Consider the following 18,193-nt stretch of genomic DNA (forward strand, 5'->3'; position numbering starts at 1 on the left):
GTTCCACGTGGTTGAAAATTTGTTTGTCACTATACTTGACACTGATACCTTTGTATATGTAATACTATTTTACAATGTCGAATGGTCACGTGTCGCGGCTGTCGCATATATGTGCCGTTTATTACTCATCATTGTTGGCGCATACCGGAAGAGGTATGTACAGAAAAAAAAATGTTTTGACGAGATACAATTAGACGCGCCGGGGCTATAATTGACGTGGCGTGCAAATGGGTCGCGTTTGCGTGTACATATTGCACGTATCCCAAAGTGGTTACCACGACAGTTGCGCAATTTCTTCGTCTCGAAATATTGCGAAATTGTGGATCTGTTTATCGGTCGCATGAGAAACATCCATTCGTATATTTATAATAAACTTTATTTATATATTTAATCGCGATTTTTTGTCAATTTAGCAATAATTAATAAAATAATGATTTAATATAATAAATACAAATTTTCTAAATATAATAATAACATTATCTTCACACAATATGTTAATTATTATAAAAGTATTATAAAATTTAAAGAGAAAAATAATGTATTAAAATATAACATATACAGAATTACATATACATATTCGGTCTAATCTATAATGTCTTACTTAGAAAAAGCGCAGTTTAATACTTTTTATGCGTTTGATGTTGAGTAACGTCAACTTAGCGATTGAAAGAGTTAAGATTGAACTTTGAGATTATTTAAGGCAATTTGATCTTACGTGTTACGAACGTTTGAATAAACATTCGTTTAAAACTTACCGGTAAGCATCGTGCGCCAGAATAAATCTTTAAAATAAATTTGTCAATTTGGTTATGATTACGTTCGTATAAACTATAAAATATAGAATGTATAACATGAAGAGCACGTCTAAGACGACATATATGTCGTTGTCCTCGCTAGGTCGATGTCGATATATCTCGAGATTTTGATGTTTAAAGTGTCAAAATATGTATACTCGTATAGGATATGCATGGTGTAAGTAGACAGGTGAAGCATTCCCGATACTGCGCACTCGTTCAGTTTTTGAACCAATCACCGCGCGACCTTTTTTGCGAAAAAAAAATGGCTGCTTCCATCAATTCGTGTAGTCCATTACATGATGTAAATATAAAGGTGTGGTCCCGTGGATGCGCAGTCGTCCTAAATAATGGCCAATCGGAAATGCCCAGAGTTGCGTTCCAAAATTCACTTTGGCTAACTAAAATCTATAGTTTACGTCACGTACACTATAGCATTTTAGTTAACTAGAGTGAATTTTGGAACGCAGCCCAGAAATGTTCAAATCCAATATGGCTGCTGTCATAAAGAAGACGGGTAATAAACACGCGTAAGGAAGAGCCAAACATTAAACGTTTGGAAATAATCGCATTTATAAATCGCGGAATTACCGAGTAAATTATATTAGCGTCGGCGGAAAGAGCGAAATAAATTTTATTTTGCGTTGATCTGTCCCTTATGACTCATTCCTTCTTCCTTCTTCCTGGGCATTTCTTATTGGCTCAATGCACGTTGCGTCACTACACGTGACGTCATCATGCGCAATGGTACACCTTTATATTTACATCATGGTCCGTTACGTCCGTTATCCGTCGCGTGCGTCTGTTGTGCGGGAAATATTGTGTGTTCAACTTTTGCGACTTTAATACAACATACGCAGTAAGTAGTAAATATAATTAATGTTGAGAGGCATTTATATTGGTTGATATTTGCTAAATAACCCAAGTAGCAAAAAAATATTTTTTAACGTTTTTAAAAACATTTTTAGTAATAAAAAAAATATTTAAAAAACGTTTAAATTATTGGAACAGATCCTTTTTTTCTTATTAAAAAAGTATTTATTTTATTAATTTTTTCATTATTTACGGGCGATTTAAATTCTTATTTTTGCTGCATTTTAACATTGTAAAAAAAACGTTTTTTTAACATTAAAAAAATGTGTTTTTAATATTAAATAAACGTCTGTTAACATTAAAAAATGTTTCTTTTACATTAAATAATTAAATAAATGTTTTATTAATACAAATTAATAAACAGCTATACGAGTCAGGCGCTACGTAAGTAAAGAAATTAATAGTTACAGAAGTAACAAATTACAATATATATAATATACATATACATCTATTCCAACTTGATAAACTGCGCGCCGATTATTTGTAGGACTTGAAACACAGCTATCGTTGGAACATTAATAGCCTTCCCTCCCCGGAATTAAATTGACGCGAATTAATTATTTTAAAAAATTAAAGAATTTATTGCAAAAATTATTACCCCAGACGCCCTTCACGGAATGAGGGAGGTTCCAGGTTCCAGGTTCGAATCCTGGCTGAGGTAATATTTTTCGCAATAAATTCTTTACAGTTTTTTAAAATAATTAATTCGCGCCGATTTAATTCCGGGGGGGGGGGGCAAGAGATTAATGTTCCAACGATAGCTGTGTTTCAAGTCCTACAAATAATCAGCGCGCAGTTTATCAAGTTGGAATAGATGTATATACATTATTGTAATTCGTTACTTCTGTAACTATTAATTTCTTTACTTGCGCACCACGTATGTACCGCGCCTGACTCGTATAGCTGTTTATTAATTTGTTGACATTTTAACGAGTCTAAAATTTTACATGATTCACACATTTTTATTTCTTATAAGCAAACTTCACCTTAAAGTGAGCGCAACAAAATGGGTCGCCTCCTGATTGGTTCAACCGCCAAAGCTACCGCCATTATGCGCAATGTTTCACCTGTCTACTTACACCATGGGTATATGTATATAATGTATGTACTCGTATAAATGTTATAACTAAATATGATTAACTTACAACTAAAATATATATGTATGCAATTATTAGAATATTTCCATTTTGATTCCATTAAAGTATTTTTATTATAATATCAGAAAAGCCCAGGCAAACTTTTCAATAAATGAGAATGTAAAATGTTCTCATATTACGATCGCTATAGACATTTTGAAATAGAAAATTTAATAAAATTAATTTCTTTTTTTATTAGAGTAATCTATATATGTATACTTTTAAAAACATACGTAATTTACATATAACTTTTTTATTTTTATTCACAGAACATATTGTTAAAATAAGATTGTTTAATTTGGAAATATCCTAATATAATTTGGAAGTGTAAATTACTATATATATGCTAGCAATAACTGGACAACAGTGTAATTGTTTATTAACAATTAAATTAAAAATTAGGACAACAACGATATAATTTAACATAAAAAAGATACATTTTAAATATTTAAATTATCTGGGAATTATTGTGACATTACTAATGAATAATTGAGCATTAGTATGAATACTTCTTTCACCTTTGAATTACACACTTAGTATAGGTTAAAAGCTCCAAAATAGTTGATAACTATAATTATTTTAATTGCTGTAATTGCGCACTGGCTTATTATTTAGGGTGTCTCACAATTACCGTTAAATATATCTTACTATTTTATTCTGGAGATGAAATAAAGCAAAAAAATGTTTATACATAAATGTCGAAGTTACAATAGTTTTTAATTATAACCAATAAAAGAACAGTAATAAGTATCCCGTAGAACTTACCACACTCAGGCCCGCAGTTATATACGTGCATCGGTCTGTTATTTGTTGTTGATTTTCACAGTTGGTATGAAGTTTTACTGCCTAGCTGATTATTAATAAATTAATAATATTAGTAATTATTATAGTCGATTTTACTCTTCTCAAGACATAAAAAATAAAAAAACAACATAATAAATTAATTCTTATAATTACTTTTTATGTTAGATGAAAAAAAAACTGTTTCTCAAGTGTGTAAAACCATTGAACTTTATATTCTTATATAATAATAATAATAATAATAATACCACTAATAATCAGCTGTGCTGTAAAAATTGATATTAACTGTGAAAATCTACAATAAAAATTACAGACCGAAGCGCGTGTAACTACAAATCTAAACGCGAAGTTCTACGCGATACTACGGGTTATCTTTGATTGGTCATAATTTAAACAATTTTGTGACCTCAACTTTTTGTATTAGAATTTTTTATTTTACCTTCACTTCAGAATACTCTATTAAAATATTATACGGTAGTTGTGAGACAATCTGCATACGTATATTGAAAAGCATTACATCTATGCATATTTTATAGAACAATATTTATTTTTTTTAAGAATCCTGCATGAATAATTTGTCTTCTTTTATTATTTTTTGTAGGAACGTTTACTGCTTTTCAAATTAGATAAAATTATAATTATACAGATATACGGTAATAAAATTGCATAATCACGTCTATGAGGCTTTTTCTCTCATTGATGCTCAATTTAATGTAATTTTTTTATATAATGCCGGTATTCTCTCTTTGTTACTTCGATTAAACTCTCAATCGAAGCGATGATGAAATATTTTGATCCTTGCATACTTCTTCCCAAATTTCCAATAAGCAAGATAGGAAACATCTTTTAGCAAGTATATCGAGTATCGTACTAAACCATTAAAAAACGCACGGAAGAATGAGGACCACCAGGCACTAGGTCGCATCAAGTACTTCAGCACAAAATGTTGAAAATTGAACAAGTACCAACTGTAAAACGGCAAATTCGAGTAATCTAAAAATATATTATTGTATATTATTTATCGTATGTAAATAATACATACATGAATATATTGTATATACATGTATAGGCTTTTATATTCAACATTAATATCTACTTTTTTTACTTGAACTAATACTAATTACAAAGATACTCTTTCAAAGAAATTGTCACTTTCGCTAGTTATATATTGTTTTTTTTTTTTTAATTCTATAGCTTCGTGAAACTTAAAACTCTTTTTTATTTACTGAAATCTGATCCACTGAAATTACCTATTTCAATGGAATAATTATTGTTCCGCGCAGTCGAAGAAGCCAAGTGAAGTGTAAAGGCAGTGAACGCTAACGGCTCGATACTAAAGTTTATGGGCCAGAGGCTCTCCAGCATCACAGTGCCCATATGATTGAAATGCTCGTTCCTGTTTGCCAGGGAAGGAACGAAAACCTCTTCCAACAATCTTTGGCAAAGAGCGCGGGATTCTTCGACAGTTCCCGAGCAAAGATTGAATCTAGAGAGAAACAGAGAGATATTCGTGAACCATGGCATGCATTTGAGCGCATATTTTACCAGTTAAAAAATCTCCGATAAACTATTTTTTTATTAAAATATCTGATGACGATCTGTCATTGTGCTTACATTTTTTGTTACCCTATTGTATATATGTAATAAAAGATGTAGGAGTACAAACTTGTCGTCCATTCCAAGCATGCTGCCGACGACCCGCCAGAGATGCACTACACCTTCCATTTCCTCGGGGGTGGCATTTATCCCCATATATTCCTCGCTCACCAAACTGTATCCGATGAATCCGAACTGGGCGAGAGCCATGTCCAATTGCGTTGGCTTATGAACACCAGCCTCGGTGCTTTTTTTGAACGCAATACAGTGTTTTCGACGTACGATTTTTAGAGATTCCAAGAATCTACAATAATTATATATGTATAATGTATATAGTATATATATAAATATATAAATTAATATTGACAATTATTTAACGCAGTCGTTTATAATTTATTCAATTTATACTTGTTCACAGATGCTGACAATGATCATGCACTTAAATATAAAACTGTACAAATTGGTTCCTATATCCTTTTTCACGCTAAATTCGAGTCTACAGTAATATCATAGTTAAAATCGGTTTACCTTGAAAATTTGCTTTTCTTGAATCGTATAATTACTTCATAAAAGAATTAACATTACTTAATAAATACGAATACATAAACCTTGACTTTCATAATAAAATCTGTAAGATTATCGAATATACAATTCTTCTATTCAGTTTATTATATATTTACATTTACATAATTCAGAAAACATATCTTTATAGCTCAGAAAATATATCTTTCAAGTTTTTATTTACATAATTTCAAATTTTTTAAAATGTATGTATATAGCTTTCTGACAACTTTTAGTACTTATTATTTATTATCGACACTTTTTTATTTAATAAAATAATCTTTTGACGGTCAATTTACATTTTTATAAATTCACCATGTATTCCCAAGTAACACATATTCATCATTTTTACCTGTTTTGGGTAATTTATAACTGTCATGTATATATTCCACATATTAGATAATTAAATATTTTTAATATTTGTATTTTTAAAGATTTTCGATATTGATATTCTTCCGCAACATTTTTTAAATATAATTTAAATAAAAAACACTTTGTTTTACTCGAATCTTACTCATTGGGTTTGCCGTTGGGGTCCTTTTCATGCCACACGACAGTATGAAGAACCGTCTCCGCATATCTGCGATACGCCAAACAAGGAGTACTGCTCTTTTTGGTAAACATAATTACATCCAATATGGTCGAAATGGCTAAGAGAGATACAAGACCGCAAAGTTTCGCGATCATCATGGAGAAAACATTATTGTAGAACGCTTGCTGCCCCAACCGAAATTTCTTCTCGTCGTAAAACGGTGGTAGTTCTGGTTTCATATCCTCGAAGTCTATTATACTTTTAGGTCCTTCAGTGAGAATAATTCGCAGTCGTTCTTCCACCGCATCTAAAAATTCGAATTTTTTGATAAAATTGCAAGCAATTTAGCAAAATCGTTAAATTTTAAAATAAATTTTATTTATGCGGTGTAATAAAGCGTGGAATATTTTTATCTGATAAACTTAGATGTTTTTTTTATGTGTTGCGTCTTTAATTTATTCTTTGAATTTAATATGCTTTATCTCCTTTTTGTGCATACAAATTATAAGGATTATTATTATTTATTTATTCAGATAATTCAGATTTTTTACTTTCCCTTAAATAATATATTATTAAAAAAATGTTTTTAAAAAATATTCCTTTGAAAGATTAAAATAATATTTTGTTACTTTAAATTCTTCTCTTCTTATCGTCAACTCTATTTGATCAAGGTGGTTGCTCCAAAAGAAATTCTTGCTCAAATCACCCATTGTGCGGCACAATTTGGAATTTCCGAAGACACGTTCGGCAGAACAAGAGGACATATGTAATGACGTCGTGCGGGTGATCGCACGGACCGATTGTACATGTTCCGCATGTAGAAATCTCGAAATCAACGTTAACATCTGCGCGTGCACGTGGACGGAATCCGGGAAATTTCCTGAGTTTTAAAAATTCAACATAGTGATATGTCCTACGTAATTATAATTACAGATAAATACAGATATCTGGTATGTATAGCAATTGAAAATAGCATGAGTGAGCGTATCTATTGGTCGGGTAAAAAGAATTAATTAGCTTATAGTCGTGCGGGTGATCGCACGGACCAATTGTACATGTTCCGCATGTAAAAATGTCGAAATCAACGTTAACATCTGCGCGTGCACGTGGACGGAATCCGGGAAATTTCATAAGTTTTAAAAATTCGACATAACATATGTCCTACGTAATTATAATTACAAATTTATTATATAATTATAATTACAGAATTGTGTTTTATATCAACGATCAAAGAAATATCTGACAACAATATTATTCTCATATACCATATACCGGGTGAGGAAAAGCGCTCAAGGTCAAATAAGTACCCCGTTTGATGCATTTGTTGAAGGCTTACAACTTATGTATAAAACATTTTTTCCTAAAATGTCTTGTTTTCGAAATATTTCACCGGTTCCAGACTTTTTCCTCATCCGGTATGTATGGGAAGATGGCCATCGGTGTGTTTGCTTTATTTTTTAGTACGCTTGTAATTTCTAAAAATATTAATTTTTTATTAACAGTAGAGAACATTATATAAAAGAAAATGTAAATAGAAATCCTATATATAGAAATTAAAAAAAATTGTTAATAAATTATTATAAATAGATTTTATAAAAAATTTTAATAAAAAAAGCGACAGAACATTATTTATTTTTAATAAAAAACTGACTTTAAATGTATATACACATGGAAAAAAGAAGGCGTAAAATATGGACCATTAACATTTTTTCTACTGCGAGAGCTATATACGGTCTTATAAACAGGTCTGGACACTTTGGCTCGGCAAGCATTCCCCAAATGAAGCCAGAAAACCAATGTGGCGTCAGAAGTAGTAAACGCTTTCTGTGTATGCACGAACCAATATATATATAGAGTAGGTAGTCCGTCAATAAACCAGTTGTACTATGAACCATTGCAATATTTCATAAATATAGTGTTGCTAGATTGTACTTGTTATATCATATGCAACGACTTTCATTTGAACCCCACTTCGGCTCCTTAATCGGCCGGCAAATCGCGCAAAGGACGGCCGTTTGAGACCACATTTTGTGATTTTTGGGTGACAAACTAAGTTTTTTTCGTAAGTTTTACGTATTTTTCAAGTTTTTGTTGTTATATCTATTATTTTTTTTATCATCCTATTATTTTGTGTGTATATTTGGCTTTATATAATTCTGTAAGCAACTTTTTTTTATTGCATTATTTTATCGTATTTTTTGAAGATTATCATAAAAAATGTTATATGGTCTACAATGAACCATTTTGTTTTTTAATACTATAGTTATCTGTGTTATAAATCTTATTAAACTGATTAGTTGTTGCAATAAATATTAATCTAAGTGAGAAAAAGTCTGATTAAAAATAATAATTTTGATTGTAAGCTTTTCAAATAATGAAAACCTAACATATATAAAATTCGAAGTATAGGTTCCAATGAAAATCCGAACGAATATAGAAAACGATCTAATTAACCCTTCAGGGGCCACACATTGATCCCGTTGATCCCGTGATCAATAATCACCTCTACTTTTCCTATAACAAATCCCCTCTTTATCAAAACATTTTAAACCATCTCAAAGCTACTATAAATTATTTATAAACAACAATCCAAATATATTGTCTTTACCAGAGCTGATAAAGGCAATAGCACAGTAGCTTTAGACAGAAATATTTATAAAGAAAAAATCACGGAGATGTTACAAGACAAAAATACATATACAATAAATAATTACCAAAGATCCGACTAAACAGCTTACTAAAAAAATTAGAGATACACTTGTGAGATGGAAAAAGCATAAATATATTTCTGATCTGACGACAAATATAAGCAACTATGTTGTGTAGTGATATGGCATTCTTCCGAGGGCCTATGGATTACCGAAAATACACAAAACGGGATATCCTTATAGAATAATTATCTCTTCCATTGATAGTCCTACATATTCATTAGCCTATTTTCTCCATAAGATTATTTCTATAAGTATACCAAAACCTAACAGCCATATATATAGATGACAGTTTCGAACTAGTTACAAAACTTAAAGGGACACACATTAATAATGATTATGTTCTTATTTCATTAGATGCAACATCGCTATTCACTAACATTCCTATAAATTTAGTATTAGAAAGTATTTCCAATAGATATGGGCATACATTTCCAACAAGTACAATATCCCTATTATAAGGATGAATTCATGCGCGGGCGATAGAATTAATTTTAGATTCAACGTATTTTGAGAACATAATATACAAACAAAAATTTAGTTCTCCCATGGGCTCTCCGTTGTCTCCCATCGCTGCCGATATGGTGATGCAGGATTTGGAGAGAGTAGGGTGTTGCGATTACTTACATTTTTTCTACCGTTTTACTTTAGATACGTAGATGACATCGCTATGGCTGTACCGCCTAATTCGATTGACACAATACTACAAGTATTTAATTCGTACCACCCTAGGTTACAGTTTACTTGTGAAATAGGAGGTGACAAATTGAACTTCTTAGATGTAAACGATGATCAAAAACAATAATGCGCTTGAATTTGATTGGTTTCACAAACCGACGTTCTCGGGCCGCTATCTTAATTTCTTATCGCAGCACCCTATTTCCCAAAAAAGAGGCACAGTTATGGGCATGGTCGATAGGGCATTTTTACTTTCACATCCAAAATATCATTTAAAAAATCTTAAATTCGTAACAGACACTCTCTTAGAGAACGACTACCCGTTGACATTCATTTTTAACACTATTAATACTAGAATTAAATCTTTGTTAAACAAATGCACTCGTAAACAGAACGAACCTCCATCCACGAACGAAGAGAGGCAACGATACATGGTTTACAGTACCATATGTCTCTAATATATCCGAAAAATTTTAAAGAGTTGTTACAGATGCTAATGTCAACTTGTCGTTCTATAGTCTGAATAAACTTAAGAAGTTTATTAAAGTGCAAAAGGATATTCTCCCTATCCAATCAAATAAAAATGTGGTGTATAAAATTTCATGTAAAAATTGCGACGCGTCACATGTTGGTCAGACGATGAGGCCATTAAAAACGAGAATTTCGGAACATCGTAACCATATTCGGAGAAATACAACAATCCAGTCCGTCATTACCGAACATTAGAATTAATTTTGACCACAAATTTGATTGGGAAAATGTTGAAATCCTAGATATATAGAGAACAATTTTTAGGAAAACGACTTGTTTCAGAGATGTCACATATTAAGCTACAAAAGAATAGTCTCAACTTGCAAACGGATACAGAGTTTATGCACCATGCATACGTGTCTATTCTAAATAAATTGTAAACCATGTCCATAAACATTTTGCGTCGTATCACCTGTCATTGTTTATACATAAAATATTTAGTTTTATTTTAATATACTGTTTTTTAGGAAATTTTATAAGCTTCAAATTTGGTCTGAAGCATTTTGTACGTATCTCTCATAGAAACTGAGAAAATTACTTTCGAACAGCCAGAACTGAGATATTTTGAAAAAACGCTCGAAGAAACAGCTCTTTCCTCATTTGCCCGATGCTTCAAAAAAATCTATCTCGGGAACTAATGGTCGTATGAAGTTCTACAAAAAACCAAATTGCGAGGAATTTTATCAGCTACCTTTTCGCTCTAAATGTTCTTTCCCGTGAAACTAATAATTTCCGAGTTATTCGCAAAAAACCCATTTTTGTACTCTTTTTTTCATGATGGCGCAACTGGCTCACGCTCTATGGGGACTTTTAGTATGTTTAAAAGAACACTAAAATGAACCTGTATACCAATTTCCAGCTTGCCGGCAATTTTTTCATTCAAACGCCCAAAAATAATTTAATTTGACTGGGCTATAAACAAAAATTATTTTTATCTTTCCTTGAAACATGAAATTATATAATATAAGCTTTATATACAACATTATTCATTGAATGTACATCTTATATATAACTTCGAAATAATTTCTTATCATTATAAATAATAAGCTTCAATTATAAATCACGCTAACTTTTGTAAATCTAATTATTAGAGCTTATTAATTGATTTGGTTGTGAAGTTTTTTAAAAAAATATGAAATTTATTAAAAGAATTGATGTTTAACCACATAGTTCGCACTTTAGTGCAGCGATTTCTTCAAGCGCAAGTTGTGTAATGCAGCAAAAACTGCAGCAAGAAATACCAGCGAATATAAGTCGAGGTCACAACATGAACAATTCTATTAGGCATATTATCGCTTTTCTTATTAACGCTGGATGATAACGGAAAGAAACTTTGTTTAAACCATTGTTTACTGTCTGTGTTTTAATTAATTGTTAAGTAGATTTATTTTATTATTATTTTCTATACTATTTATGTGAAATTTTGTATTTGCACATATACTTTATCATTATCATTATTATTATTTTTTACTTATATACATATTGTGATTATATTTATAATCTTCTCTTAAATACAACAAATGCTACAAAGAGATATGGACAACGAAGTTAACAAAATATGTGATAAAAAGGTGAAAGGAGAAAAGATGGGTAAGGATAGCAAAGGTTCAAGTTAGGGAATGGAGTCAAGGAGTCGAGATATTGGGAAAAGGAAGAAAAATGAAATGCAGACTATGTGATAGGAGAGTTGAAGACGTGGAAGCACATATTGAAAGAGTGTAACGAATAGACAGATGATGGCATGACAACTAAAGGGAAGGTGGTATGTATTAAGAGAAAAATAAGAGGCTAACACATGCTTTATTTATATTATCATTGATATTATTATTATTTTTAATTTATATTAATTGTGTCAAAAAACAAAAATCTAGATTTGTAAACAGCATTACCGTTGAGATGCTGCTGTTTTTATCTTTATCTTTATCTTTATCTAAAAAACTTTATCTGCGTGTAAAATATTTCTTATCTTCGGTACTTCAATAAAGTTATTATTATTATACGTGGAAAATCTAAAATAACTATATTAAATCAAACAATACATATACATTTTTTTGTAAGTCCTCCAATTATGTCATTTAATTAATCACAAATTATAAGAAAGCAATATAATATTTCTTATTACCTCTGCAGTTAATATAATACAAACTCTGCACCAGTGAATTTTTTTAGCAACTTTATTAACATTTCGACAAACTTTTTCTGTCAAAGAGAAACTTTCACTAAATAACATTATTGCCACATACAACATCACACCTAATATCCTCAATACATAGATTTTAGTATATGTTTCGAGAATATTATATAATACTTCCCATCTCGATATATGGAAGCCTTATGTACGTAACTACATAGTTTCTTCATTGTGAAATTCTTGAATGGTTCACTAAGTGTAACCTTGAAGAAATACTGCTGCTTGGCGCATGTACATACTTTACTTGTTTGCATCGGTCTTTAATTTAATTATATTTACTTACATATATTTTGCATTTCTTGTAACTTTCCAATATATGTATGTAATATTTCCAATATTTGTCTTATGTAAATATATTTAAACATATAGTCAAAATTTGTTTAAGGAGGTTCGATGGCTACAACAAAATGCAGAGAGTTTCATGAAATTTTAATATGTTGTTCTGGAATGCAAAATAGAATTATGCGTGAATTTTTTAGGAATTTTTCACCGTCCCGTTTTGAAAAAAATCTACTCCAAAAACTTAAAAAGTACAATTTTTGGATTAGATTTTTTTCAAAACGGGACGGTAAAAAATTCCCAAAAAATTCACATAATTCTATTTTGCATTCCAAAACAACATATTAAAATTTCATGAAACTGGCTGCATTTTTAACATAGGTTTTTATGGGAAATGATATATTGCATATACCTTCAGAATGAAATAAGTGCAAGGAAAAATGCAAATGATAAGGAAAGAAAAATATGTGCACATGTAACTTAATAATTTACAAATAAATGAGCGAAAGAAAGGGGAAGGTTACCGCACATTTCGTAGAAAAATTAATTATTAAAGCATAAATTGCTTGATTTTTCGTCTGCTAGACTGCCACGGTCGTGAACGACGTGAACAGCAGCACGCATTATACGCACGCGGCGACCAATCAGAGCAATCCCCTTCATTCCCACTACTTCAAACGCTAATGCGCTGTTTCCAGAACCCCCGCGTCCCACTACTCCTTCCGATGAAGCCATCGAACCTTCTTAATATGATATATTATTTCAATTTTTTATTGTTGCAAATACTTAATATTATTTTAGTATGTATATAAAATATCTCAAATTACAATTTTAATAAAAAAAAGTTTCATTTCTAATTAAAAGAAAGTAGTTTCTAAGATATTCGAAGATAAAGCTTATTAAAATTAAGGTCTATAATTTAAAAATAAATATAAATAAATTAAATGTAATAATATTAATCAATTAAATATAAAAGCACATCACAGAACGGTAAAAGAATTGAGTCAAAACTAAATTTGTTTATGGTACATGATATTATATAAATTCGTAAAAGTAAATTTAAACAAATCTGACTAACTTATTTATTTATACATGCAATTGTATGAAAAAACCCATATCCCTTTCGTGCAGAATAACTGACCTGCCATAGCAGCATTATCCAGGAAACTTTGAATCATCTTACAAGTCGCTTTATTTTAAAATCAGAAGACAGCTTTGTAAATAGTCCACCTATAAGTGCAAGTGATATGATTCAAGGTATAAGTGTTGGCACAAACGAGCAAAACTAGTCAGGATAATATTTAGAGCGTGATCCTGCACTATCGCGAGACATGTACCGCAAAAGTCTCAACCGTACTGAACGCACTTACAAGACTTGCTACAGGAACTCGTTTCGCACATCTTCTGGAGAAAGGAACCCCTTCCACCTTTCCTCTTCCCTTCCACCCATGATACTTTTCCTGGGCAATAGACTTGTAACGTTGAAAAAATGTTCTCCCCATTATTCCAAAAGCAGACGTGTCGAAATTCCTCTTTTATGAAAATATCTCTCTCTCTCTCTCTCTCTCTCTCTCTCTCTCTCTCTCTCTCTCTCTCTCTAACGTTCCGAATAATTATCGCTAGTCTTTGATCTCAAAGATTACACTTTGTGTAATCGCAATCTATATATTTTTAAAACAAGTATGGGAAATCGAAAGCCCCCACCTCAAAAGTGATTCAAAATGTTTGACAGATTTATTAATAATAGTGAGTCTGTCATTATTACAATAATAAAAATATATATATAATGACAGACAATCTGTCATTATAAATCATTTCTTGTTGATGTTTTTGTTAATCTGTTCTTTTAGATGTTTTATTAAAAACAATATAAGAAGCTCGGGTTAACGAACAGAGCTAAATACACGTGCTTATACAATATTTGTTATAATAAATTAGTTATAATAAATATTGTAAGCTCATATACATATACCCAGCTTTCGCTAGCCCTATTCTCTTAAGGAAGTTCACCGGTCCTTATACTAGAGAAAATCGAACTTCTATTAGCCCAGTCAAATTAGATTATTTTTGAGCGTTTGAATGAAAAAATTATATTTAAATCATTAAAAATTACGGTAAACTGAGGAAAAAAGAGCAACATTATTCTAGCATCTGTTGTTGATATAATTATTGGTCACATATTAATGCCGAATATAATATCATGATATAATACGGTGATACGATACAAGTGTGTGGACGCAGCTTTATATTCTTTTTAATTATGCAAACGTGATAATATTTACGTTTTATTACATTTTTTTTTACCATTAACCTTTGAACTTTTACACAGGGGTACACATCAATTGAACTACAAATTTTAACTATAACAAAACAACCTCTGTGTTAGAATCATGGGACTGACACATTCTCGCCGCCGAACGACGAATAAGTTTGTAATACCTTTTTAATGGACGTAAATTTTAGTATTGACGTTAAAAATTTTCTATATCCATGACAATGTTACTGACTGTTGAAAATTACTTCTTATGTGATTTGCGATTCGTGCATGCTACAATTATTTAATAATATTTCTATTTATATTTTATTTGTGTTAACCTGATTAATTATATAACTCTGTCGCATGTAATTAATATCTTAATTCGCTCATTTTTTAATTTATTTAATTATGCTAATGAAGACTATCTAAGGAAAACAAAAAGTCAAGGTAATGTCATTGTGATGTAAAAATAACGGGAAAAAGTCAGAGGTTGATCACTTAACTATTATGACTCCAAAATGACTATACGGTGACTATCTGGAAGCATCTACAAACGGGTTTTTTTTTCTGCGAGGACATTGCCTGGCACTTGATTGAAATTATTATGTAATATATAAGTTGAAAAAATTATAGTATATATACTAAGGTAATAAATGTACCAATGTGCCTGGACACGTACCTATGTTTGGATATTTTTATCATTTTAGTTCTTAAATAAGTTATAACACAAATTAAAATCAAAGAATCAGAGATAAGAATATTTTTTTTGTATTATATTTTTATCTTTGATTTTAATTCGCATTATATTTATTTAAAAACTAAAATGATAAAGGTGTCCAGACATAGGTTTTAAGTGTCCCGACATTTACCTTAATATATATCAAAACATTATACATATATATATATATATATATATATATATATATATATATATATATGCTCCCATGCATTGACTTGTTCTCCTTGGGCTAAGTATAGTCAGAACGTTTACATTACCTATACCATTGGACAATAAACTATAGCTATATATTTAACTGTAACATCTTTTATTTGACCTTTTTATTTGACCCTTTGACTTCATACTTGTTTTACATGTGACTAGCGCTTACTTATTTTATTTATTATTATTTAAAATTGTACAGTAAAAAAAATTTATTTGCGACGTAAATTTAATTTGCAGATGTCTAAAAGTTACAATTAAATATTTGATAGATAATGTGCCTTACGAAGTATAAGTTAAAACGAGCAGCTCGAGCATTAAGGCTTCAACGCCTCCTTTCTAATCATTTATTTTAACACATTCACTATAACGCGACGTGCAAGTGCAACATTATTTGTTTCACGTTACATAAACGCATGTCCAAATCTCTATTTTCGAATGCGCAAGGTAAGAGCGACGCGTGATATCACGTCGCTTTCACTATCATCGAGAAACGGAAGATGTTTTTGATCGTCGATCGGAAATCAAATGTAACAGTCGCGCAGATTCACTCGCGAGTTGTTAATTCCGCGACATTTTCGTCGCTTTCAATTTCACGAAGGGATGACGCGATCGAATCATTGCACTTTGCGTTCACCGCCGCACTAACGACGCTCTCGCAAATCACCATTTGTCACCGGAAAAGGCCGCGTCACTGTTTCAAATTGATCAGCGGCGACAGTGGCAGGTGGTCGACAAAACTGACTTCGCTTCGTGAGAATGTACGGGTACGTCTTAGCGAGTGAGAGTCCATTGCGCGCCTCGTTTGGCATAGACAGGAAAAGGAAAGTCCTCCCTCTCTGTTTCGCTCTTCTCGCACGGAATCTTTTTCTACGACACGCGAAGCGCCAAAATGATTCGTCACGATATACATAATAGTGAAAGCATTAGTATAGAGCTGTATATTATTTTGATTTAAATTGTCATCCGCTCTCGTGCATCATCTATACATACCTTAACAGATAAATATACTTGTTTTATGCTTTTCGATTTTGTGAAAGTTTGCAGAAATTATTTCAAAATGTATGATATTATCATATCGATACCGTAACATAAACTCGATAAAAACATAATATTGTTGCTTTAAATTATACAAGTCTTGAATCATCATATATAATTTTTATATTTTCCATTACTATTACAACATATTGTTATTTTAGGATAGCCCTACCTTCTTCCTCATCCCTTATTCTAATATTCCTTAATTTCTTTTAGTTTTCTTTTCTTTCTTTTTTTACGACAATTTTTTTCATCCAGTGAATTTTCTCTTCCGCCAGTAGTTATTGCATCACTTTACAACGCAATAAATTTTTTTATATAAAGAGCACGAAGGAACGTAAATTTTTTGACCTTGAACATTGAGACAGGCTTGGCATCTTTCTATATTCGACAGCAATGGCAGAGCGGCACTAAGTCCTGTTATTGCTTCACATGCTTGAATAATTCTTCGTTGTAAAGAATTAACGTCATTAACTGACCTTTCGTAGACTTTTGTTTAATAACATCCTATAAATAAAAAATCCAACGACGTCAAATCTGAAGAGCGCGCAGGCCAATAAGCCACAAGTTCTGACATAAATTCTTTACAACGAAGAATTATTCAAGCATATGTGAAACAATAACAGGTACTCATTATGCAGTTTTCAAGGCTGTCACTTTGAACAAAATTTATAATTGTGTAAAAATTTTCTTATTTTTTAGTAATAAACTAGTTGAAGCACACTATTAAATTATTTATTATAGCCTAAAAACAAATTCATAAAATTTTATAATGAAAATGTTTAGATGTCAATATCTCTCAAACAAAGCGTTTACGGGCATACCTCCAGAGGAAAATTTTTTTCTTGTTTTGAGGTCCTAAGTTCATATTTTAAGTTAGGACATTTAACCTTGAAACACACCTGTATATATAAAACATTTTTGATCTCTCGAAGAATTTTTGAGATATACTGAAAGAAGCCAAAAATCGTTTTACATATATAAGAAGTGATTTTACGTTTAAAACCGTTGTTTACACTTTAACTGATAATTTTTTAATTTATCTATTTATGTACGTATAGCAGTTTGATTAAAATAAGAATTTCCGACGTCGCTAAAGCTGTAAGCTTTCATCTCCATATCTCGCGATAATTTTCTGATTATCTTTCTGTCCTTATTTTTTTTAATATTCAAGAATCTTTATATTATATACAAATTCTTATATATTTTTCAGATCTGTATCTTACTGTTAAAGTGATATCTAGTTAAAATGCATTTGCTTTTCCAACCACAATCTCT

The 18,193-nt window shown here is 30.9% G+C and overlaps 1 protein-coding gene across 3 annotated transcripts; it reads right to left on the reverse strand.

The window, feature by feature from the left end:
- Positions 1–3,149: 3,149 nt before the first annotated feature.
- On the reverse strand, positions 3,150–17,242 carry LOC143900748 (uncharacterized). Of its 3 annotated transcripts, none has more exons than XM_077412420.1 (5): positions 16,164–17,242; positions 6,276–6,600; positions 5,271–5,504; positions 4,855–5,090; positions 3,150–4,597 (listed from the first exon to the last, which is right to left on the reverse strand). In XM_077412420.1, the coding sequence occupies exons 2-5, from the start codon at positions 6,530–6,532 to the stop codon at positions 4,371–4,373; spliced, it is 954 nt and encodes a 317-aa protein (XP_077268546.1). In that variant the 5' UTR covers positions 6,533–6,600; positions 16,164–17,242; the 3' UTR covers positions 3,150–4,370. The 3 variants fall into 3 exon arrangements, with proteins under 3 accessions (XP_077268546.1, XP_077268544.1, XP_077268547.1); XM_077412418.1 differs by lacking the exon at positions 16,164–17,242 and adding an exon at positions 13,822–14,273 and having other exon boundaries at positions 3,151–4,597; XM_077412421.1 differs by lacking the exon at positions 16,164–17,242 and adding an exon at positions 13,822–14,273 and having other exon boundaries at positions 4,416–4,572.
- Between the last annotated feature and the right edge of the window lie 951 nt (positions 17,243–18,193).

The sequence above is a fragment of the Temnothorax americanus genome, unplaced genomic scaffold (genome assembly GCF_048541705.1).
Source record: "Temnothorax americanus isolate GAGA-0224 unplaced genomic scaffold, ASM4854170v1 Scaffold30, whole genome shotgun sequence".
NCBI classification, from domain to species: domain Eukaryota; kingdom Metazoa; phylum Arthropoda; class Insecta; order Hymenoptera; family Formicidae; genus Temnothorax; species Temnothorax americanus.

Coding starts and splice junctions, on each gene's coding strand:
- LOC143900748 (XM_077412418.1), bottom strand. CDS start 13,858: ATGATTCAAAGTTTCCTGGATAATGCTGCTATGGCAG. Junction 6,601..13,821: donor GGATAATGCTGCTATGGCAG/GTCAGTTATTCT, acceptor TCGAATTTTTAG/ATGCGGTGGAAGAACGACTG. Junction 5,091..5,270: donor ATGCTTGGAATGGACGACAA/GTTTGTACTCCT, acceptor GTTTCTCTCTAG/ATTCAATCTTTGCTCGGGAA.